Source organism: Poeciliopsis prolifica, unplaced genomic scaffold, assembly GCF_027474105.1.
Source record: "Poeciliopsis prolifica strain line A6 unplaced genomic scaffold, Auburn_PproV2 SCAFFOLD075, whole genome shotgun sequence".
Lineage (NCBI taxonomy): Eukaryota > Metazoa > Chordata > Actinopteri > Cyprinodontiformes > Poeciliidae > Poeciliopsis > Poeciliopsis prolifica.
In genome coordinates, this window is record NW_026562450.1 from 936,103 (window position 1) to 962,433 (window position 26,331).

Consider the following 26,331-nt stretch of genomic DNA (forward strand, 5'->3'; position numbering starts at 1 on the left):
ACAATGACTTCGTCTGCTTTCCTGCTTTCAAAAGAAAAGAAAAGAAAAGAGAAGAAAGGATTTTTATTTATTTATTTATTTATTTTTACAACCACTTCTGGCTACAGCCGTCGCAGCAGGAGACTAAGCAAATAAATACCTTCATGGACCATCTCTCCTCAGCAGACACATTTTTGCGGCTTTTATTCTCGCTTTAATAGCGTCGTTACTGCACCTTTCGAGACTGAAAACATTGGGTTTTTAGAGGCTGTCGTCTTCAGCGGGCTTTGGATATTTGTTTTTCTTTTCTTGTAGGACAAAAGACGGATTCAGAAACGTAACGCTACATTGCATGAAGCATTTTTTAAAATAGTTGACAGATATTTTTTTATGGCAAACTCCGTATTCGGATTCAATGGGGATTAACAAAACTATTTCAATTTACTTAAGGCCAGAAGAAGAAGAGACATTTGTTTCGTTAGTATTTAGCAGAGTTGCACTTTAAACTGCGTGACTTTGCTCAAATGTATGAGTAATTTTTAACACTGACTGACTTGGTCATGTTAATTCTTTACTGCTGAACCGGTCGATTCTTATGCATGAGACAAACTCTTCCTCTAATTTATGCTTGTGATTGTTTTATATGAAATCACTCTCCTGAGTATTGGAAATATATTTTACTGGTGTAATCAGTCAGAAACAAAGACCAGCAAAGCCAGACTTGGCTGGTACAACACACACTACGTTACTTTAGAAATCAAGTGCGGAAAATCCTGGCGAAATAAAAAAATAAAATCAGCAACATATGCTAACTGCTACAGCCGGACGTCGATGCTGAAATAACTAAAAGAAAAGGCAAAGAAAGGGAAAAGATTTTGATGATTTATTTATAAAACAGCAACTTGGAAAGGTTTTGTGGTATTCAGGTGCTGGTGGAATTAATTCCTGTTGAAATAGAGAAATTTTATCAGAAAAGGCTCTTGGTTAGCTACTATCTTGTGGCGTTAGCTCCGATGACGCACACTTTGTCGCCCCGAAACTTCAACCGCTTAATGAAAAAGTGTCGCAACGCAACCGCCTGCAGCTCACCAGACCACGTTCACAAGATTGCTAACATTTTTCTCTAGCAATGTTTGCTACTAGAAATAGTTTTTTGGGGGGTATGGTTTCTGATATTAGCACACTCCCAAAACCAAAGTTGGACAAATTTAAACTACTTTAATTGCCCTCCAAGGTAATCCAACGTACGAGAGAAAGAAAACCTGACAGATTCACAAAAGATGGACAAAGTATTCGGTTTCATAACGTCACTGTGCAGCGCTGGAGGATGAAACGGTGGGCACAGACGGTGCAGAAGCCACACTGAGGTTGCGTTCGGCGTTTTCCTCAGGCCCTTTTCAGGCAGGCGGACGGGCGCCGTCGCCCTGGAAATCTTCATTTCTTTTTGTTTGCAGCTAATGTTCGGTGGCATACGCCATACATATTTGCTTAGTGAAATCTGATGGGATTCCCTATTACAAATATCCTGAAACCATCACTAATCCAGGTTTATCCGTGGGCCTCCCACGGAGATTGCTTTTAGTTTTCGCTCAGACTTGATCCTGGTGCTTATGTAACGGCTCCAAGGCCCAGAGGGTGGAACAGGCTGCCTTTAAAAGCCAAGCTGCTTGCTTTCTTGCAGTTTTGCCAGCTATTTTTTATTCTTTTAAGAATCTCTCGTTAAGTCGACAGCAGGGATTTCACACGTTCTGCCATATTTCTTTATGTCTCTTCACTATTTTCGGTTTGGCCGTGTGCCGACAGATCCTTTCTAGCTTGTTTTTCTAGTCGCTACTTCAGCGTCTTGCTCTCTGCCTGAGTACATTTGACCAGATTCTGACTTCTTCTGTCTGTCTGTCAGAAAAGCCAGTGCAGGTGAGACAGTGTTAATTTCCTCCTCGTTGCCTCTGTTTTCTAATGTCCCAGTCACATAACGGAGCAGGTTTCGCATCCAGCTTCTGCTCCAGTTTCGAGATAAAACCCAGACAGTGCAAATGTCGACCCCAGCTCTCGTAATATTTACAGTCCACCGATCTCACTCTTGCCCCAGTCTTGACCCAACGCAAAGACAATGCCGAGCCAAACCTTTTCAGAGTGAGCCAAGGGTTACTTTGAAAAAGAGGAAGGATCAAAGCCGGATTCCTGCCCCAACCTCATTTACAACAGTATTCAAGCTTTATTTACCTCTGGTTTGGCATGTTCAAAGCAAACAAACAATATACCTGTTTGTCCAGTTTCATAAAACCAAAGTAGGTTTCATGGAAAGCAATTTGTTTTGCTTTCAGCTCCACAGAACTTCTGGAACATTGCAAGCAAACCGGTTTGAAGGACAAAAAGTGAAAGTTATATCACTAAGTTGCTGATTGAAAAGGACCGTAAGCGCATATGTATACAGCTAAGTCTTCCCTTTGCAAAATATGATACAACTAAAGATGATGTCATCCAGACGACCCTTGGGTTCAACCGAGAATTCAATGTTCTCTACTCAGTAACTTCGTCGCTACATTTAGAGTAGTTTTAGAGCCGTGCCTTTTAACTCTACAAAAGTCACAAGTATCCACTTTTTGCAGCTGTAGATTTTCAGATATTCTTTTTCAGCAGCTGTTGTTTCCATCCCAATGACACCCAGGCAATCCGTTCCAGAGTCTACCACACAGGTTTTTTGACACCTGTGTGTCCAATTCACCCCATGCACCACATAAATTTAAAAGTCACCCATATTTCAGAATGATCTGTCCAGTCAGACAGCCATTGCATGAAGAAAAAATAAGCACATTTCAATATGTGTCAGTTTTTAAAGAGTTATAACTCTCCTGAATTGCTCTGTCCTTGTGAATCAGGGGGTAATGTGCACCGACTTGCAGCAACGTGTGAACACAGGGGGGGTCTGTAGCAATCAAACCCCTATTTGCAGAAACAGTGATTGCTTTCTACCTAAACCTAACACAAACATCTTCAAACAAGCATATACCAGCAAAACTGGCACTAAATGAGCAAATAAAACAATGTTATTGTTCTTTATGGATTTCTGCTCCTGCTGGGAGGGGTGATCAGTTATATCTTTATCCATCCGCACCATTTTATAACAATATCAGGCGCTCATATATGTCTGAAAAAATTGAGGAAGTTAGAGAGGTTTGAAACTTGTTGGGTCAAATGTTATACTTCCTTTATTACAAGTACGCTTTTTATTTGGATAGAGAAAACCCAGAGAATTTAAAAAAAAAAGTTTATTGTTAGAGCGAATTGGTATTAGGATGCCTGAAAGTAGCACGTTAGCGTAGCGCGTTGCTGTGGGATTCACCATGGAGCTAAGATGAAAACAAACAAAGATTTTGTTTCACCATCAATACTTACATTTGCTCTCTAAGCAAAAATATGTACAAAACTGAAATGCACAGTAGCGAGGTTAAGAGCCCTCAAGCCTGTTAGTGCCTGTTTTTTTGGTTTTACCCTACGGCTGAATATTGGTTCAAGTATTTTTCTGTTTTGTTTTTAAATAAAGGAAATATGTGTCACTCAAAATAACAACAACATACAAGATTTAGCTTTTTTTTTCTTTTTTAACAGAAAATGACCACTTTTCACAAAGTATTTCTGTGTCCCGCTCAAACGTGACCCCATAAATCTGCCTACAATTTACAACACACTTGTGGAATCCCACCAATTTAGGGTCCAAACTCAAAACGACACGATTCCCACGAAAGAACAAACCTTCAAAATGCAGTCGGCAATCAGCCGAATCGTCTTCACCGTAACCAGGAAACCCAACGACCTTTTGCCCCGGCTGAAATGACACTGTAAGGAAACACTTCCAGAGGACAATAAAGCCACGGCAAACCAATAAAACCTGCTCATCTCCCAAGCGAGCAGTCGTCACAGCTCCACCGTTTGGATCGGCAGACACGACGAGACTCCAGCCGCATGCATCTGCTGCGTGAAAAATGCAAATGAGTAGGCAGAGGTACAGTACCTTGCAGCGGTTCAAACAGCAGGTGCAAGCTGAAGTTTTATCAGTGATGACTGAATCAAGTCGACTCCCTCCGGCTGTGAGAGAGCGTGAGACAAAAAGAGAGCCGAGCGAGAAGGAGAGGGAAGAGGGAGGAGTGCATACACTTGTGGGCAGAGAAACAAACACACAGAAAGAGAGAAACAACTTTGATGGAGTTAAAAAAATAAAAAAAAACTTAGAACACTAAATACCCGCGAGGGATAAAAGAGGGGGGAAACATGGAGAAAAAGAGAGCAAAGCATGAGTAGTGAGGGGAAAAAAACAAAAAAGAAAGAGCAACCGCACAAATGCGCACAAATTTAGGACCATTCCGACTGAGCAGACATCTGGACCAGAATGGATTATGGGTAATTAACTGCTCTTTAATGATCCCTACAGAGTGGAGAATGCAATAGGAAAAGCAGATTTTCATCCTGCACGGTTTGTGCGTTTTGTGCCTCCGAGTTTGACATTGTGACGTGAGCCACCGAATGTCATTCAAGATTCACTCATCTTCAGACAGCCGCGAGGTTCGAAGCTTCTGGTGTGCGCGTGAAATGACACCAGGAACACGGACACGCCAAACAATGTGTTGACGAAACAAACAGCTGGGAGCACATATGGTTTTGAAAATGCAATACAAGCGTGACAATTAAAAGGTCAATTAATTCAGGTAATGACCACGACAATGAGGACTGGACATATTGGTATCAAAATTCTCAAAAAGTGGAAACAACCACTCGTGTCACTGTTCAAGAAAAACATTAGTGTAAAAATTAGTGTAAGCATCTCTGCATACATATTAAAAATGTCAAAAGTCCCGTAGTTTAGTTAAAATATACAGAGAACTTTATATAGGTTTAGCTTAACAAAGACTATGTATAGACACATCAATTCTTTACTACACTATCTGTAAAAGGGTCTTACCCACTCAAGAGTAGCACCAATTTACAATATTTTTCATTCAACTGAAAATAAAACGTGGCCATCTAAGAAATTACTCATGTAAGAGTAAACAAGTATTTTGTATAAAGGTTAAGTACTGAGAAGAGTTCTTATATTCATCACTAAAGAAAAATAAAACATTGTTCTGCTAACGCTAGCCTAGCCACAAACATAAGGTGTTAAGTTACTTTGCTGGATTACTGAAAATCATAAACGTAATTGGAACGACAGTTCATGATGTATTCATGGGTGTTACAGACATACCAGACCAGAAACATGCCAGCTGGTTTAACTGGCACTTCCAAATGGACCCTGAGGCATTAGTGTGTCCATCAACATGGTCTATGTCTCGTCTCTTTGCCTCTTTTTCACCATATTGTTCCCATAACTCTTCAATGGTTTACTCTAAACAAGGTGTTGGGGAAGAGAACTGTCACCTCCGGTCTTAATCTTGCATTAATGTCTACATGTAATCGTATTTGAAGTAATTTCTTCTCGTCTGCCTGTATGTGTGTCTCTTTGACAGTCGCTATGCTCCACAGGAAGACTAATAATGTGCTAATCCGGCAACCACTGCAGAGCCAGATTACTGTTTGGAGTTTGATAAGAAAATGTAGGTGGATGTAAAACATTGGTCAAAATTAAGCAGGCAAAGAAAAGGTATTTTTCTTAAAGGATTACACTGCTAATGATGAAACTATCTGAGGTAATCCAGTTTGATCCAGTCTTCAGTGGGCTGCACTACTCCTTACTCTTGATGAAAATGCTTTAAAATATAAATGGAAGGTACGTTCATGAGACACTTTTGCAAAACAAATATACTTAAATATATATGGAAGAAATTTGATGTTTCTTTGACCATGTTCCACCCATGAGAAACTGACCTCGTCATCTACCACAGATAGCTTTGGTAGAGGCAGTGTTGTGTTCTAGAGCAGTGGTGCCCAAAGTCGGTCCTCGAGGGCCGGCATCCTCCATGTCTCTCCCTGGTGGTAGTAACAACTTTTCAGCAGGTCAGTGTTCTTCTTCGGCCTCTAATGAGCCACTATCTGATCCAGGTGCGTTAAACCAGGAAGAGAACTAAAACATGCAGGATGCCGGCCCTCAAGGACCGACTTTGGGCACCACTGTGGTAGGATATCAGTCACTCCAAAGAAGTCATGTCAATAAAGAATCGTTTCTTGAAGAGATTCTGCAACCAGTGGCAATCAAATATCTCTAGCACTGGGAACAAAACTCTGTAATGCAAAATAAATGACCTTTACCTGCCCAGAGAAGTCCAAGGTGCTTCAAACTACATATAGATATTCACACACTTTTACATGCTGAAAGTGGCAAGCTACAGAAGTGAGGCTTCCTACCACCACCACCACAGGCAAGGCGAGGGAAGTGTCTTACAAACCAGTAACTTACTGGTTGCAGGATGGACTCCTACCACCATTGCCCTAACATAGCAGTGTTCGCTCTTAACAAGAACATCCAAAAATAGGGGGTTGAAAGAATAAACGGTCTGGTCAAGGTCCTGAGTTCAATACTTACCAGGGTCGGCCACATTGACTGGCGGATCGAACAACGGGCTGCCATCCATACCCCAGCACCGTGTGACCATGCTGGTGACCATGAAGAGGAAGTACTAGGCTACAACGGTCGTGTACAGTTCTCCCAGGGCCCAGTTTCTTAAATGAATCAATCATTGTATTTCTAGTATGTTGTTGTTTCTTCAAACTTTAATCATCCAATCCATAAACAACAAGAGTTTACGGCAGACCAGCAGAATTAGCTGTTTGGCACCGGCAGCGAAGATTCAGCACATTTTTAAGGCCGCAGTCCACATAATCAAGTCTCCAGCGCTATCCACAAATCAGATTTATTCACAAATGTGGCTTCGTTTAAAGGGAAATAAACAGATTTATTACCAAGAAGCATTGTTACGACAAAGAAATGATCAACCAAGCACAAATCTTCCTACTTTTTTCTGCTCAGAGTGGTTGAACCAAAAGAAAATTTGCACTCTACAATAAATTACAAAAAATGCAACTAACCCCTCAGCAATGAGAAAGTTGAGATTGAGGCTTTGGAGCATTTTACGGCATTACACATGACCACACAATGAAATTATTTACATGGCACAGAGAAAGAAAGAAGAAGAAATGTATTTAGATGTCTTGTAATGATAAATTTTGTTTTAATTAAACAGTTTTTCATCAAACTGTTCTATCCAACAGATCAACAATGTGTTTTTTTTTTTCACAGAAATTATGTCCACTATATAGCTTACAGTCAAACATTTGGTACTTACTGGTGACTAAATGACAGCTCAGCTAAACTAAATGCATTACTTTTTCCCCACATACTGGAGTAAAAACTATGTAAAAAGATTGTCAATATTCATTGGGACTTGCCTTTTTTAACTTGCACCTACATTTTTATCCAATTTTTTATACCTTGTTTACATTTACAGTGGTCCCCAAAAGTCCCTTTGTTTCATTTTCTCGACTACGTTCACTTAATTTACAATGAACAGAATAAGACATCATAAAAACTCACCACATCTGGTAAAAAGAAAACAGGAGCAGAAACAAGATGGGAGGATAGGTTGACAGTTTGAAGGAAACAAACACAGCGGTCTGATGTAAACTCTCAGCACTTGCACTGTTTGCCTTCAGCTGTTAACACACTGTGAGCAACACTGATGCAACAATTGAACATAACACATGAGAGAGGGGTTTTTTTATACATTCACGTCTTGTTTGGCAGGAGTCGGATCAGATTTGAAGCACCGCTGACGTGAATCCCACAGCTCCAAACTCTCAGTTTAAACAACAAACTCTCACCGCCTGCAGTGCCCAACAATAAGAAGTGTCCATTCTTGTTGTCCGACACTTGATGGAGCATCAATTTTCAAATCTTTTGAAAAAGACTGATGGTGTTACAATAGCTTGAGCCATTAGATCTCCCAATGTTAAAATGTATTTGTGGGTGTTTTCATCTGGTCAGTTCTAAGCTTTTATAAGCCTTTTTTTTTTAATCAAAACAGTAGTTTCAAATTTGAGATCTTAGATGTCTGAGACTCTTATTTTGAAGTAAGAAAGGAAGTAATTCTTGACTGTTGTGTGGTCCGTAGCAGAAAAAACAAATACAGTTATTAGAATCTGTAGATTGTTGGGCAATAAGAGTTGGCTAACAGGAGCTAGACAACATGAGCTAGCTAACAGGAGCTCGGTAATGTGAGCTAACTAACAGGAGAAAGCTAACAAGAGCTAGGTAACGTGAGCTAGCTAACAGGACCTAGCTAACATGATCTAGCTAACTGGAGCTAAGTAACAGGAGCTAGCTAACAAGAGCTAGATAACATGAGATAGCTAACAGGAGCCAGGTAACAGGAGAAAGCTAACAAGAGCTAGCTAACAGGACCTAGCTAATAGGAGCTAGGTAACATGAGCTAGCTAACAGGAGCTAAGTGTGTGTAGCAGAGTGCTAGTTGTACCTAACTTCATTGAATAAAGCTGCTTTGCCCAGATGGCTAAAAAAAACTAGCAGTCAGATGCTTGACTGGGACTTTTGCTAAGTCAAAGTTTTTCCTAAAAGACACACCAGGTTTAGCTGGAAATACTTCAGCTCTCGCTCTCATCTTTCAATTAGCTGATGATTGCTAACTTTCTGTATAGCCTTGATGTTAAGCAAAATTGCCCCATATCATTTTTCTTCTTTTTAAATCATTTACTTAGAATTGAACGGAAATAATCCAAGATTTATTTTTAGTTGAAATATCCTGCGATGTTTCATGGACAGAACATAATACAGAACTACTTAAGCTTGCTAGCGCATCCTCTCTGGAGGATACAACAGAAAGAACAAGACTTGGTGATCACATCTGCTTAGCATGCTGCATGTGTCTGTAGGAAGAGCCGTATTTAGGTCATTCCAGTTCTCAGTCAGAACTTTGAACCACGAGCGTCGCCTTTTCATGTTTGGGAATATTCTGCTGTCTGTCGCTTGTTCCTGACAGCAGCACCGAAGGAGCTGCAGGAACGTCTGGTTGCTGTTATCTGTTATGACGACAGCCTCCTGTGTTCTCCAAATCTCCATAGGCAATTGTATTTTGATTATTTCCATGCTCATTTATGTTCAGTATGCAAAACTTCTGTTTATTTTTCTGTGTTGGTAACATGTTCCTATATCAGTTCCTTCCTTTCTGTTTTCTAATCAAATTTTTTTGTGTGTGTTACATTGGATTTAGTTCTCCTAAACCTGTGTACGTTTTTTTCCCTCTTTCATTGTTTCTTTGTGTCTTAGTTCAGCTCTTTGTGTAATCAGCTTCCCTCCCTCATCCTATTTTTGTTGAATCACAATTTAATAGAATTTTAAGAATTTTCCAGGATAAATTGGGCCAATAATGTCAAGTCAAAGTCCGGGATGAACTGACAAGAGAGGAAAAGCTGAAGTCAGATTAAAGGAAGGTGCGATAAAGTATTCAGAACCAGACAGTTTTAGTTTTTATTTTTGTTTTTCCCCCGCTAATACAAATTTTTCTGTTTCTACGTTAAATATTACAGAATAAACGGCATGTGAAAAACGTAAAAAGCATGGGAGTGATTTCATTTTTCTGGTAGTACCTGGTATTCTTCGAGAGTCTTCTCAGAGTCGCTGAAAACCGACTCAAACTTTGTTTTTAAAGAATAGCAACACCACTGTTCAACCACAGACAGTAAAAATCTCTCTGTACAATTTTACTTGTATGCAGAATTAAAGCTGCAGTATAAAGAATTACCACAGTAAAAAAAAAATTAAATAAAATCTCATTTTGGTCTGACAGCTCTGTCTTATTGTGCTGAGGGGGAGATTATGGCTCATGAGTGTTTTGGTGTTTAGTTCTGCTTTATTATGCTGTTTTATTTCATTTGCGTCCCGCTGCCTCCCCCCGCAGCCACTTAATCAAATAATAATCAGCGTTGTTAGCTGGTGTTTAAACATTTAGCTCCCCCCCCTCAAGGCCAAACAACAACGTAAATAAATCAGGAAACCGCCTAAATTTGTTCCAAGATACTTGGAGGCCAAATCTGTGGCAGCGTCGCACAACACGCAAAAGAAAAATGTACCACATGAATACTTCATATCGAGTACCGCACCACTTACGATTTAAACCTGAGACATTCCCACAGAGCGACTGCGTGAAAAGAATATTTCATCAAAACTGTAATCTGGAAACGAATGAAGGTGTCGAAAAAAAGTGCGTTTTCTTTCACAGCAGAAGCGTTTGCACAAAGAGTGGAAGTCATTTTACATACGGATGATTCTTACGCACACGACACCGTCATGCGACGGTCACAACTTTCACTGGATCTCACTGAAATATTCAGACGCCAAGGAGAAACTGAAGTCAGAAAACTTTATTCCCAGAAAATTCAGGCATTAAATTACCTCCTGAATCAGATAGGACAGTCTGTGTTTTACATTTTACACTGAGTCCTGAAAGATCCTCCATAATAAGCAGAAAAGTAATTGGTTTATCGGCTATTAAAACCAGCGTTATTTTGTGCAAACTGTTTTTATGGACTACAGTTTAAAAGTACGACAAATTGCCTCTGCGTTGCCGAGCCCGGCGAAGGCTTGGCCCGGAGGAGTCAGCCTGTAACAAACATGATGTCATCAGGATCAGATGCTCTACAGCTGCCGGCGCTGGCTTGCGATACGGTCACAGATGTGTGTGAGCGGCGTGGGAAAACGCATCTCATTTGGCATGACCCGATCGTCCCTTCAGCTGTGGTCCAAAAACAGGAAGCACCAAGACACTCAGAGTCCAAACAGGGACATTTGAAGAGAATAAGTATGTGTACAGTATCAAATGAGGACACTTCATTACACACACGCAAATCAGTTACTCATGAAGGAATGTTAATTTTATGTCAACTTCCATTTTGTTTGCTTTCTAACTAGAACGTTTTTCATTTAGGGGAAAGGGTCTGGTCAAAGTCTTCATTCTGTGTCTACCCAGTTTTGACATTTCAGTGGCGAGCCGAGACATTTAACTGTGACTAAAACGCAGAAGCCAGATTAAACCTGTTTTTCAAATGAAAGTGTTCCCAAATCCTCACACCCTCCGTCAGCTTTCAGGAAAAACTTACGAGAGCTCGTCGTTTTTTACGACCGCTCTACTTATGTTGCAAAAGAAATATTTATCTAAGAATACGTGAATACAAGTTCACTACCTTTAATAAATGAAGTGCATAAATATATTCAGGAGAGACTGTGCACTGATCGCTTAATCTCTGCACACTTTAAAGATCTCAGAGGGGGTTTGCGGTGTACGTACTAAACATTAATATCCTGTTTAATATTAGCATTCCAACTGAGGACCTGCTCCGTCTCAATCTCAAACTGCAGGCACTCGGATTTTGGTTTGACCTGCTGCTCACTTTGCCAACCCGTCTCCGTTCTCATACATTCCTCCAGACCAGAGAAAATCTGCTGAATCCCCGGAGAGCAGATCACCCAATACTGCTGGACACACAGTGGCAAGAAACCAGGGACAACATGTGCTAAACTGGACCCTGGAAGATAAAAGAGAGGGGAACAAAAAAGCTAATGTATCATAGATTATTGGGGGGAACTGAGTTCAAATGCTGTTTCAGAACTTCTCTACCAAAATGTGCTGCTAATGTAAGACAAGGCTTATTGTTTGTGTGTATTTATGTAAGATTAGGGTTGAAGCCTTCCATTTCCATTCAGGAAGGGTTGAAGAGCGATTAGCAAATATTTGGTCTCAAATGTTCTGCTTCGAGTGTGGAGTAATTTAGTTCAGGTTTGAAGAGTCTAGATGTTGAAGTTTTTATACCAAAGCAGATTAAATATCCTCAGGATAGTTAAAAATTAGGTGGATTAGCCCTTTATATGTTCAATGCTGCATTACACTCACCTATGAAGTCAGAACTTGGGCCTGGGTTTGACATCACACTAAATAGCTAAACCAGTTGGCTAGCTAACTAGTTGGGTTAGCTAACCCAATAAGTTAGCTAACTATCTAATTTTTGTCTAGTTAGCTAACTATACGGGTTAGTTAGTTAGTTAGTTAGTCAGTTAGTTAGTTAGTTAGTTAACAATAACTAGCTAGGATTAGCTAACAATACTAGTTAGTGATTAGTACAGTTGTACTACTAACTATGCAGTTGTAGTTAGCTTCAACTAGTTAGCAGTTAACTAGTTGGGTTAGCTACAAATCTAATCCAACTAGTTAGCTAACCTAGTTAGTTAGTTGTCTAATTATTCTACCAATTAGCTAGGATAGTTAGCTTACAAAGATCTTCTTTTTTTAGCTAACTAGCTATCTTAGCTTAGACAGTTAGCTATCTCTAACAGGATAGCTAACTGCTATCTCACTTAGCTGAGATAGCTAACTATCATAGCTAACTGGTAAGGTAGCTTTGTGTCCGTCCTGGTAGCTATTGTAACAAAGCATCCCCTTGCCTTAGAATCTTAGAAGACAATTACAGTTAGGGCCAGAAATATTTGGACAGTAACACAATATTTGTGAGTTGGGCTCTGCATGCCACCGCATTGGATTTGAAATGAAACCTCTACAACAGAATTCAAGTGCAGATTGTAACGTTTAATTTAAAGGGTTGAACAAAAATATGTGATAGAAAATGTAGGAATTGTACACATTTGTTTACAAACACTCCACATTTTAGGAGCTCAAAAGTAATTGGACATATAAACATAACCCAAACAAAAAAGTTTTTTCTCAATATTTTGTTGCGAATCCTTTGGAGGCAATCACTGCCTTAAGTCTGGAACCCATGGACATCACCAAACGCTGGGTTTCCTCCTTCTTAATGCTTTGCCAGGCCTTTACAGCCGCAGCCTTCAGGTCTTGCTTGTTAGTGGGTCTTTCCGTCTGAAGTCTGGATTTGAGCAAGTGAAATGCATGCTCAATTGGGTTAAGATCTGGTGATTGACTTGGCCATTGCAGAATATTCCACCTTTTTGCTCTCATGAACTCCTGGGTAGCTTTGGCTGTATGCTTGGGGTCATTATCCATCTGTACTGTGAAGTGCTGTCCGATCAACTTTGCAGCATTTGGCTGAATCTGGGCTGACAGTATATCCCGGTACACTTCAGAATTCATCCGGCTACTCTTGTCTGCTGTTATGTCATCAATAAACACAAGTGACCCAGTGCCATTGAAAGCCATGCATGCCCATGCCATCACGTTGCCTCCACCATGTTTTACAGAGGATGTGGTGTGCCTTGGATCATGTGCCGTTCCCTTTCTTCTCCAAACTTTTTTCTTCCCATCATTCTGGTACAGGTTGATCTTTGTCTCATCTGTCCATAGAATACTTTTCCAGAACTGGGCTGGCTTCTTGAGGTGTTTTTGGGCAAATTTAACTCTGGCCTGTCTATTTTTGGAATTGATGAATGGTTTGCATCTACATGTGAACCCTTTGTATTTGCTTTCATGGAGTCTTTTCTTTACTGTTGACTTAGAGACAGATACACCTACTTCTCTGAGAGTGTTCTGGACCTCAGTTGATGTTGTGAACTGGTTCTTCTTCACCAAAGAAAGTATGCGGCGATCATCCACCAATGTTGTCTTCCGTGGACGCCCAGGCCTTTTTGAGTTCCCAAGCTCACCAGTCAATTCCTTTTTCCTCAGAATGTACCAGACTGTTGATTTTGCTACTCCAAGCATGTCTGCTATCTCTCTGATGGATTTTTTCTTTTTTTTCAGCCTCAGGATGTTCTGCTTCACCTCAATTGAGAGCTCCTTTGACCGCATGTTGTCTGGTCACAGCAACAGCTTCCAAATGCAAAACCACACACCTGGAAACAACCCCAGACCTTTTAACTACTTACTTGATTACAGGTTAACGAGGGAAAGGCCTTTTGAGTTACTTGCAGCCTTTAGAGTCCATTGTCCAATTACTTTTGGTCCCTTGAAAAAGAGGAGGCTCTGCATTACAGAGCTATGATTCCTAAACCCTTTCTCCGATTTGGATGTGGAAACTCTCATATTGCAGCTGGGAGTGTGCACTTTCAGCCCATACTATATATAAATTGTATTTCTGAACATATTTTTGTCAACAGCTAAAATAACAAAACCTGTGTCACTGTCCAAATATTTCTGGCCCTAACTGTATTACCCAACAAAACCAATAAATTCCCATTATTTCTCAGCATCTGCCACTGGATGATACTTCAAGAATTTGCAAAAATGCACAGCTATAAATCAATTAAACCCCATGTCTAAAATAGAGTTTGAACCACGACTGACATATGCTACTAGTAAAACCAATACTAAACTACAAGCGGGCTCAGAAAAATCAGGGCTGCAAAATAACGACAAAGAAGGGAATTGATGAGCCCCAACTCTGCTTTTGTCCTGGTCTGGAAAACGACTAAGCTGCTCGGAATAGAGAAAAATTATCACATCTGTTCTTGTGCATAAGCGTAGCGGTTTCTCGCAGATAAACGTTACCACAAGTTGGAGAAGTATTTTCTGCCTTGGTGGTTATTTCCATTGGTTTAAAAATGAGTTGGGTGAGGGATGAAACAAATTCTTAAGCCGTGAAATTGGCTCTGATCCCTTTTAGAGACCGAAACGCCGTGATGGGACACAAATCTGCACTTAAATACAAAATACCTTACAGAACTTCCTAAACCCCCCTAAAAAAAAGATAAAAAAGAGAAAGGATAGGGGAGTCTTAGGAAACCGGTATGCTATACATGACAGAGTAATTATAAGCTCAGCATGTTTCTTTTATCAGAAGCTAACCCTGCAGTCAGCACAATCAGAAGACTAGCAGAGGCTTCACAAAAATGAAGCTCAGTGTGACTCAAAACCCACGAAGACCAAACTACCAGAGGAATAACAAGTGGGGAAAAAAAACAATATTCACTACCTACTAAAAAAAAACAGTTAAATTATTAATAATAATTGCAAACTAAGCTTTAAGTGACTTGGCAGGAAGGCTTTGTGTACTGAGTATTGCGAAATAAAAATAAGACATCATACGTTTTTATCATCACAAAAATGACCTTCTCCTGGCAAGTATTTTCCTTAATCTGTCATCCACATTAATTATGCATAAACTAAAAGAAAACGCCACAAAGAGAATGTGTTGGCAGTTCACTTGTTAGCTCAGTCCTCTCAGATCGCTTTGTGAATAAATAGCACTGAGGAAGTTTTTTTATTTTCTTTTTTTCTCCAGTTTTATTGGATTTCTGCTGTGATTTTTTTAGCTGTGAAATTCACACAGCCTAATTTGGAGCATGGCGCCTGCGCATCCTTAAAAAGTCTGGAAAAGACCTAAAACTGAAATTGAAGCTGAAATTATTTAGAGCTGCATTGGGATGAGTTCACCGTCACCAGGAGTCCCCCAGTGATGGCCCTCAGGCTTTAACAGAGCAATGGTTTCTACAGATATCGCTCCCTGGGCGACACAAACATGGACTGGTAATGACCAGTCCATGCTTGCTCCTTCCTGATTGGTCCTTTCCAGTTTTATGACAGTTTCTCTGGTAATGCTGCCTTCCTGTTTGCTTATTTGTTTGTTTTTCTGACCCAAAGAAGGCAGATTTTACCGGTTCGAGGGTTTAAGTTGATAAGACAACACAAAACTCATAACAACCATATTTTTATGTGTCAGTTTTTTTATTGAATGCTGTAATTTATTCTTTTTATTATGATCCCTCATGGGGGCAATAGTCCAGTTATAGGTTTCAACAAACTACTTTGAAGTATTAAACACTGGCAGCACGTTATGACTAACTTTGTGTAACAGTGTGCGGACAGCGACGTGGCCGGGAAGTCACCACTTATTGGTTATCGAATAACAACACGATAAAACAATAAGGAAATCACGGCAGAGCAGGTGACTTTTTATTTGCTATCAAGGTTATACTTTACACCACATTGCTTACTGTGAAGAAAAATAAGAAGGAAAGCTGTGCTGCTTACAGTAAGAAAGACACAAAAACTCATTGAAGACTTCATTAAAGGCTCCCTCTGCAGCACACAGGTGAGTCTCTCACACACATAAGACCTGATATCTTTTTAAAGTGCACTATTGGATTATTTGGTAATCCGATATCAAAGCAAACGAGAAATACAGCTTTGGAAAAAATGAAAGACTCATTGTGTAGTTCATAGATCATCTACAACTGGGACTTTTAACAAGTCCTTCATGGTCTTTGTCCTTCATTTGGTCCGTTTATTGTTCCCCGTCCAGGACATTGTCACGTTGCCATAATTCAGTGAATACATAGAAATTATAATCTCTCATCTAGAATGTAAATCTGGGCCTAAAAAAGTCAAATGTATGTAATCTGCACTTGCTTGTCCAAATTGTTGTCCAGGGAACAAACATTTGGAGACATCGTGTCATCGGTCTGGTAGCTTTAAATTAGTCTTGCATCATTTCTTCTTCTTGTGCTCTCGTTCTTTTCGTTCGCCTCAGACAGAATGTTCTCATTTCATCATCAAAGTGTTTCACATCAGAGCTTAGAAAATTTTAGCATATTAATCTTTTATGTTAATTCATTTATCTCTATTGTTATTTGCTATTAACGGCTTTTAGGACCAATCAAAATGATTGATATTAATGGACATCGATGGGGCTACTGCATCCTGATGTGCTGTTGCGTGATGCCTTGTGCTGATTAGATCGTTTTCAATTTTGAAATCAGAAAAAAAAAAATTGAGAAATTCACTGAGTAAATTATTTTATGGTTAGTAGCTGTTAGAAAAATAGTTCATTAACCACATGTCCCTCTGATTTGTTGCCAGTGAGCCAACATGGCCGCCAGCGGTCTGCTACCTGAGGACCAGCTTCGGTGCCAAATTTGCAAGAACATCTTTACTTTTCCTGTCACGCTGCCTTGTGGCGACAACTTGTGCAAAACCTGCATCCTAAGAGAATGGGCCCAGAGTGTCCACTGTCAGTGTCCGATATGCGAAAAGGAATTTGATGAACGTCCTCAACTTCAATCCAATCAATTGCTCTCGAAGATGGCAAATTGCCTCAAAAAGTCCAAAGCAAATGAGCCCCGCAGAATCAACAAAAGTGAAACCGAGAGCGGCCCTTATTCGAGTGACACTTCAGCGCACGACTGTAGCAACAGCATTGGTGAAAGCAATATCCGCAGCAAACTTGACAACATCTTTGGAAAATCCAACAGCAATATCACCAGAGGCTCCCCCAGTAGGAATACCTGGAGTAACAACAGTAGCAACGTCAGCATTCCAAAACGCTACACCAACAGAGAAAGCAATTTTCACAGTACCCTCAGCAGATCCAGCAGTGTCATCGAGAGCAACACCTCTAGAAGCAACAATGCGACAAGCAACATTAGCAACAGCAACATAGGCTTGGCTGACACCGATACCACGAGCGGTCTCACCCAGGCTGTTGATGAAAACAATTTCAACAGCACTCAGTCGCAACAAAGGGTTGCCACATTAGGAGACATATCCTGCGATGAATGCACGGGACTGAAACTGAAGGCAGTCAAGTCCTGCTTGGTGTGTCTTGCATCTTACTGCGATATACACCTGAAGCCTCATTTGATGAGCAAAGGCCTGAAGAAGCACCAGTTGCTCGAGCCTGTGGAAAACCTAGAGGCCAGGATGTGCTCATGCCACAACAAACCGCTGGAGCTGTTCTGCAGGACAGACCAGACACTCACCTGCATGCTCTGCACCCTCCTGGACCACAAGGAGCACGACTACGTTCCTCTGAGTGAAGAGGCTGGACAAAAGAGCTCTGTGCTAAGAGGCACAGGGGAAACGTTAAACCGGATGATTCAAGAGAGACGAGGAAAGATGCAGGATCTCAGGCACACGTCAAGGCTGAACCAAGAAGCTGCAGACGCTAAGGCGGCAGTCGGTCTTCAGGTCTTCACGGATCTGAAACGAATCCTTGAAAATGGTTCCGACGAACTTCTCAGGAATATAGAAATAAGCCAAGTCAAGGCAGAGAGGCTAACTGAAAGACTTATCACACAGCTGGGGCAGGAAGTGAAGGTACTGATGCAGAGTAGCGCCGATGTGCAAGAGCTCTCATCGTCTGATGATCACGTTCATGTTTTGAGAAGTTTTTCATCCGTCAATAACATCCCAGCCATGAAGGACTGGTCAGACGTCAGTGTCCAAATCCCTCTATATGAAGAAATGGTAAGGAAAGCAGTGGTGGAAGCTGTGGATCAGTTGCAGGCTACCTTCGAGAAAGAAAAGGCTAAGCTGAAGGAGGCAGAGCTAAAGAGGGTGCAGAAGTTCAAAGTAAATTTAACTCTGGATCCACAGACGGCAGATCCGTGGCTCATCGTATCTGACGACGGCAAACAAGTCCGTCTGGGTAGTTTTAAGAAATCTTTTCCGGACTTACCAAAGAGGTTTAGTCCAGGAGGGGGAGTCGTGGCACAACAGAGTTTCGGTTTCGGAAGGTTCTACTTTGAGGTTGAGGTGACAGACATGACGAAATACGATTTAGGAGTGGTCTACGAGTCAATCAATAGGAAGAAAAAAATTACAAACAGTCAGGAAGGCGGCCACTGGATACTGAGTCTAAGGAAGGAGAATGAGTACAAAGCATGGGCCAGCCACGAAATCCCTCTCAGTCTTACCCACCGTCCTCAGAGAATCGGGCTGTTTGTAGACTATGACGAGGGTTTAGTCTCATTTTACGACGTGGGCATCGCAGAGCTCATCTTTTCTTTCGATGACTGCAACTTCACTGAGAGACTTTATCCATTCTTTAGTCCAGGTCAGGGGTCAAGGAACTCCGCCTCCCTTAAAATAGGGCAGTAGCTGTGACTGAATCATGGGGTTATTTTGCTGTGTTCCACATTTGTACTTGTCTTGACTTTCCAGATTCTGTCCAAATACAGAATGTGATTTTAGTCTGATTTGAATACATTTGGTCTCACGGATTTTTAGATTGCACACTTAAAAAATATCGGACAGAAACTAAAATATCTTTAATGAACAGTATAACTGTTAAGGTGAATTGTTACTTCACTGTTGTGTGATGTGTTCTGGCAACAGGTTCTTACATCTGAAGCTTTGAATTAAAATTAAAGACATTTCTGAGAGCCACTTTTCTAAGTGTGATAAATTTAGTTTGTTCTCTTTATTTTATCAGTCAGGGTGCAACAGCATCACAGTGCACAAGAACCTGCGCTATCATTAAAATGACACAATTTCTCATCAAAGTCAAGTCTGTACCACAAATTATCATCTAATTTCTGATTTAAAAAGTCTAAGCTATACTTAAAGTCTTGTTGGCTAACAGCTAACACGCTGTTATCTGCGAACAGATTGTTCTGTTAAAAACTACTAGTGTAGGCTCCCAGACAGATAAATAACATTAAAGAAGCCTCTATGAGTCTAAAACCTTTGCTGTCACAACATTATATATATTTAGATAAAGAACAAAAGTGAGAAAATGACAGACAAGATAGGATTCATTTATGAGCCCACAGAAAATTGTGACTGGCTAACTGCTAGCCGCTAATACCGCTAAAGTTAGCATGTGCTCGCAATTTCAAATCCACTTGAGGCAAAATTACCCATTGGAAAACTTCTGTTTCTGTAAGAGACTATTCCAGATTGATTCAACACTTTCAATGCTTTTAAATCACTGAGGGAAAACGAGTTGTTACTGATCAAAGTTGACGGGGAGACGGATGAAGCTAAATAGCTGGTAACAGAGAGGAAAAAAAAACCTTCCAGCAAGAAAACGACCCTAAAAAATACAGCCAGAGCTACAAGATCAAAGTGCATTCATGCGTCAGACCTAAATTTTATTTGAGAATATGTGTCAAGACATACATTTTTACAACTGTGGATGAGCTGCGTGCAGTTTGACAGCACTGGAGCGAATCTGCACTGCAGAATGAGTCACTGCCTGACATGGTGGCAGCAAGAGGGTCATCCAGCTAATTCGCTAAATAATTACGGTAACCCATGTCTCACTTTTTAGGTGCACTCACAGATGTTATGTACTGATGGAAAATAATAAAACACTGCAAAAAAAAAAAAAAAAAAAACACAAAAATCTTACCAATTATTTTTGGTCTAGTTTCTAGTGCAAATATTTCAGTGCACTTGAAATAAAACAAAACTAGCTTGAAAGAAAGAGCAGCTTGTTTTAAGGCTATTGATGAAAAGGCCAGCAGATTATTTCACTCATAAAATCAGAGAAATGTCTTGTTATAAGTGAAACTGCCAGTGGAACTAGAGAGATTTCATCAATAATGAGGAATTATCGACTTGAAAATAATTTGTAAGATTTTGTGGGGGGTTTTGCAGCGCGCCTCGTAGATTTCGGGAGAAGAAACTGCGTCAAATCAACCGGAGGGACAAACATGAACCTCAACAATAATAAAAGTTCCCAAACAGAGGAAACTCAAAACGCTTTAAAAAGTAAAACCGAAAACAAACAGCATACACATAAAGCGCCAGCTGCGCCGCAGGCGGACAGGACTATAAAAGGAGGTTTGTATGAATCATGGGTCTGTTTACTCTGTTCTGGTTGGAGTCGATTCACCAGTGACCTCAGATGATAAACCAGTTCCCTGCAGGGGAGCAAACCAGCGCTGCATGGGGCTGAAGTTTGTCACACTGGTATAAAGCAGACTCCGTTTCAGTTTTGCTTGGCTCATCTGCATGAAACTAATCTGTTTTTCAGTTGTTTTCTCTCACGCACAACACATTCTGTTCATTTATTATTAAGTGGTCTTTACTTTCTCCTCACTTCACGCCACTTTAGGAGTTTTATTATCCCCTCGGTTTTACTGCTTCTGGTTTTCGTCTCTCCCCGCCCCAACTCCCCCCGTTTTCCCAACTCACTTTCACACTCTGAGCTTTAAAAACGGCATCGCTTCTTTTATGCAATTCTATTTTGGAATTTTATTTCCCTGCATAGTTTCCTCTCCCGCTGGGAGCCCCTCATAGCTCCCCCCACTCCCGCTCCCTGTGAGCTGCAGCCAACTCCCTGCATCTTCATTATCTCATCCTCCTCGCAAACACTTCAGCTGCCCAGAGGATGAACATACACACTTTTTCTCCCTCACACGCACACAAATATGCAAGAAGACTCCGTCTAAACACACTCACACTACAGGCGTTTTTTTCCGGTTTTTTTATTTTTTATTACACACTCATAACCCTGAGTCTGAGCGTGCCAAGGGCTTCCAAAGCTCCGTCCCTCAGTGGATAAAGAAGCCAGAGAGAGCAGCCACACTGTAATCCCTAGAAGGAGTGGAAAGAAGGAAGGAGGAGACAGACTCCTCGCAACTCTCCATCGGTTCGTCTCCTCGGATTCTCTGGAGTCGCTCGGAAAAACACGAGGTGTTCGCTTTAGAAATAGCACAGCTGGAGCAAGCGTGCAATGTTACGTTCAACAACTCGATCGTCAAGTCATTTCCTGGAGGCGGGAGCTGCAGGGAGAGCCTCGGCCGAGTGTGTTTGGCAGATTTATCGGTTCGAATGGGGTTAAAATGTGTGACTGATGCGCTGAGTGAGGATGCCGTCAGACTGCGCCCTCTTCAGACGCACAAGTGGCAATCAGCGCCACTTGTGCAGCATTCTTCCCATTCACTGTGAGAAATAAAGGTTTTGATGAAGTTTGTCGCAAAATATGTAATTTAGGACAGTAAAACAGCTACAGACTCACTGAAGGTGAAGGGAGCCAAACTGTGGGACCTGTGCAACCCCATTTACTATTGATCACATGATGACAAGAGATGGAAGATGAGAAACGTGGAAAATTACACGGAACGCTACAAGGCGGAAGCTCTGCAGAATGGAGGCAGCAGTTCTGAGGAGGAGCTGCACCTTGAAGGCGGGGCTAGGTCCACCCAGGCGTTCTGAACAGCTGCATGGTTGCATGGAGATTAAAGGATTTTTCAGACATGCATGAAAGAATCAAGGCCACGCTCCACGTATGCTTTTGATGAGGGAAGAACATTATAACGTGATGTGAAGCTCAGAAAATTGGTTTTACACAATACTGCTTCATTAACAAAAAAATAAAATGAATCATAATTGGCAATATTGATGCCCACACTTGGTTCAACCATCTTTTCCCGATTTTATTCTCCTGTGAGTGACACAAGTTGGGCCGTAACTCTCTACCTGCCCCAACCAGACCCAGACCTTGTTCTCCAATAAACTCCAGCAGACTTTTATGTCACATCTCCTCATAAATTATCGATTTCAAAGTCTCTGAAGGCATTCAGAGAAGAAAGAAAGAAGCCCACAGCATCACAGAGCCTCCACCAGACTTGACAGCTAGAATAACATGCTGCTTTTGTGTATAACCAAGAGTTTCCTACATGATCCCCCCTTACAAATGTTCTGTAAACGAACAAAACCAGCTGGTATTCTCCAGAAACAAATACTTGGATCGAAAAATAGATACAAAGTTATCAGCTGTGAATGAGATTTTGCATCTCGCCTTGTCCATTCTGTCCAAAACAAAGGTTTGCAACGTTTTTTTTCAACACATGAATGTACACGAATCCCCCAGTGCAGAACAAGAAATACCCCAGGATCTGAAATCAGTTACTAAAGAAGTGTCCCACACAGAGTCAGGAGCTCCGCCTGCGTTCGCCATTTACCAAACAATATATATGTACACAATCTGTGGTGGCAGCAGAGGAAGAAACTGTCTGGTCTGAAATAACATTTACACTCTAATGCCTCCTGGTGGACAGAAAGAGGTTTGACCTCTTGATCAAGTTGGGAGTGAAAAATGCCTGAATCGTCTGGGAGATGGCACTAAAATGTTAATCTGCTTGTTTACTAAAACATCCTGAAGCGACATATTCTGATCATTGCCCATGAGTCTTTTGTTTGTAAAAATTTAATCTGTACAACTCTTACTTGTGTTATTTCTTATCACAAATATGAAGACATTTTTGAGCACATTTTATCAAATATAAGAAATCTTTTGCTCGTTCAGTCTGAGACGGAGGGCGCAAAAGTAATTTTTAAGAAAAGCTGAAAGCTGCAACCAATATCTTCCATTTCTTTTCCTCTTTGAAGCGAAACAGAACGATGGGCAAACTGGACAGTGACCGGGCCGCATATCAAAAGCTCATTTCCTGTATCTAACGCTCCGCTTCCTGAGTCGATGTAATCACAAGCTCTGCTAAAATCTCCAGCTGCACCATAAAAACGCCCACAAGTTCTCTGATCCTATCAGGTTCTGCTAAAGTACTTTAACTGTTCTATGGCCTTTTAGTACTTCCTTTGACTTTATAGCACTGATTTAGAATAAATACAGGCATAATAAAGTACAGGAGGGATGTACCTTTTTTTAACATACTGACACTGAATTCATATGTTACATCATTTTATTTCATTCTTCATGGGCATAAGGTGGAAAAAGGAAGGGGAAAAAAGGACGTGATGAGAGGAAAGCAGGAACAATGGAAGTAAGAGACTCTTTGAAGTGTTTTCTAATTAAAGACACCAAAACCGATTTGAACTCTAATCTACTCATTCTGGATTTCATTAATTCTGTGTCATTTTGCCCCCAAAGCATTTTAAATGAGCAATAAAGCGTATGCTGCCCTCTTCTGGTCACTAGGTATTTCTCTCTCTCTCTTTCTCTCTTTGCCTGAAATAAGACTGACCTTTAACCTGGCCCCTGTTTAAATCAACACTCAACACAAATAAGATTGTTGTTAATACTCAGCAGAGTGACATATTTTTCTTATTTCTTCACTTTATTCTACTATTTCTTCTTCTTTCACCTTGTTACATTCCTAGTGTCTTATATTATTTGCCGTATTTCACCAATCGTAAGACACTTTGGTTAAAAGTGGGTTTAAAAGGCTAACATATTAATTATTATTATTATTATTGTTACTGTTATTATTATTAAGCTTTGTGACAAAATAAGGACAAATTTCAGAGAATATGACTAATTGTTTAAAATCAGGCAATTTAGCAATGTACCTAAATAAAATGTTTCTAGTCTTTTCTATTGGATGTAATACTTTCTTGTTGAGAACTTTAATTTAAGCTACAATGAGAAACCCATATATCCCGGGCTTAGAACCCTAAACCCGGGATATATACAGATTCCGGGTGTTTCCTCTTTATTAAATCATGTTTGGATTCAAATAACACAGCAACGCACGCCCCATAAAGGCTCACACAAGTACATTCAGCCATGCAGCATGATTGATATTTAGTGCAACCTTGTAATTACAACCAGTCTGACCACCTTAGCGCCCCCATCAATCTCACTGATGATCTACGATGATTACATGAGACCAATCATCCCCCAGTTACCGTCCTGGAGAGCAGCCATCACACAGGGAGGACAAAGAGACGACATGAAGTGATGGAGAGAGGAAGAGTGGAGCTAAATGAGACAAGGAGAGGCAGATGTTGGGTCTGCCAAAGAGAGAAAAATAAATAATAAGGAAGGGAGAGAAAAAGATGCAGAGTGAGGAGTAAGGTGGAAAGACCGAAAAGAAGATAAGAAGCATTGAGTGAAATGTCTGCAGTGAGGAAGCTTTCCAAGGAGATTCGTAGGTAAAATGAAGTATTATATGAATTCAGGGTGAGAGACGTCATTCAGAGAGAGAGAAAAAAAGTTAATACTGCAAAAAATATATATCTTTTTGAAGGAACCAGGCGGTAAATTGCTGGAAAAATAAATTACATTTAAACGGCGACCCAAAGTTCACATTTTGTACTTCCATTCAGGTTCCTACTGCTTCTAAAAGCAACATAAATGCTTTAAAAAAAGCTGTTTTTTGGTAAAAAAAAAAAAAAAAAGTTTGTGTTTTTTGAGCTGTTTCAAAAACTTCACAACCGTTGAGGCACGTTCAACGGGCACGGCGCCATTACTGAGCAACTGGTTTTACCGCTGCATTCGCTGTACAATGGCTGCTGGAAAAGACAGGTGTTTTGTTGTTATTGTCCAGAAACCACCTTGCTACAGTCCTGTTGGTTGTGCAGGAGGCTAAACTTCTGCTTTTCGAAGAGGTACAGTTGCATAGTTGCACATCTGTTTGCAGGTATTTTCAAGTGTGAGTGCAAACACTGAGTTCGAATTCAAAGCGACAGGCCGCTCTAAAACAAACATTCTAGAAGGAGCTCAGAATTGAACAGACTGAAATTTCATTATCCAAAAATTATTTTGTACAAGAAATGTATAGAACATGTTTTGTATAGCCTTTAGACTTTTCCTAACCTGTTCAAGAAAGCATAATAGGTTGCCTTTAAATATGAGGTAGGGGGGATATAAACATTTAATGAAACTTTGCTTTAATGGCTAGCTGCCGCTTTATCTGACAAGTCTCTGAGTTTTCATCAACTTCCCACTGCAATCAGTGTTAAACCAAAGTCCACCACCTTTCTCAAACTCTCCTCTCTCTACTTTGTGACCGAGCATCGCCCCACGCCCTTCCTGCAACCTCCGTACGAAGACGCCGCGCTTCCTGCACCGACGACAGGCACTGTCAGCAAACACTAAGCAGCTGTAATATGTTATTTCCAGACACGTCCGCCCTGACTCAGCACTAAAATCCTCGTGGCCCCATTTTCAAGGCTTCCCACACAAAGACATTCCCCTCGCCAGCTCCAAACGCAGCTGGACGACGAGGGAGACGACCGAGCGAGTGACGCTCTTCAAATCACCATTTGCATGTGAAGCAAACCTGGAGCTGGAAGGAGGCGCGCGGAGACAGCGGGGGCCTTGTGCGAGCCGGGGAGCGCATGAGGCTGGTGACAAACTGCCAAGAGTCGCTCCGGACGGAGAGAGAGACGAACGAAGCGAAGGGAGGGAGGAATGGAGAAGAAGAAAACCACCTGAACCCAACCTGACCTGTGGATCAGGGCAGAATCAGTCGAGTGTTGTTTCAAGAACCCCGAACGTTTGAAACCCAACTGCTTTGTATTGATTTATAGTCTTCCACTGACAAATGTGTGGTCCTCTTCGCAAGAACCGCGTCAAGAAACACAATCGTTTCCATGAATTAAAATCAGTGTTCTTCCTCTGCCTACATCCCCCAGAATGCTGTGTGGTTCTGTGATGTTGTGTTTATTGTGAAGCACTTTGGTCAGACGAGGCTGCCGTAAATGTGCCGTAGAAATAAACTTTAATTTGACTCGACTGTCTGTCTTGATGTGTGTTGTTATGGATTTATTTATGACAATAGATCGGTTCTAGTCAAACCATGTAAAAAAAAAATAAAAAAAATAGCAGAAGCTGAAATTACTTGTTAATAAAGAGAGCCTGTTGTCTTCAAAATAATAATAATAAAAGTGGAAATCAAACTCTATTCCTACACCTGCCTTGTTGCTGGTCAGACCAAAATATTATTAAATGTTGCATTTCTAATCATAGTAATCA

The 26,331-nt window shown here is 40.8% G+C and overlaps 2 protein-coding genes across 2 annotated transcripts in view; one reads left to right on the plus strand and one right to left on the minus strand.

The window, feature by feature from the left end:
- The window catches only part of nhsl2 (NHS-like 2), a 113,672-nt gene that overhangs the window by 67,766 nt on the left and 19,575 nt on the right, over positions 1–26,331 (minus strand). The window lies entirely within an intron of this gene.
- LOC129352333 (zinc-binding protein A33-like) lies at positions 16,746–19,008 on the plus strand. The gene has a single exon (XM_055021283.1). The coding sequence runs from the start codon at positions 16,752–16,754 to the stop codon at positions 18,759–18,761; it is 2,010 nt and encodes a 669-aa protein (XP_054877258.1). The 5' UTR covers positions 16,746–16,751; the 3' UTR covers positions 18,762–19,008.

Bases quoted from the DNA above. Each gene is read 5' to 3' on its own strand.
- LOC129352333 (XM_055021283.1), top strand. From the start codon at position 16,752: ATGGCCGCCAGCGGTCTGCTACCTGAGGACCAGCTTCGGTGCCAAATT.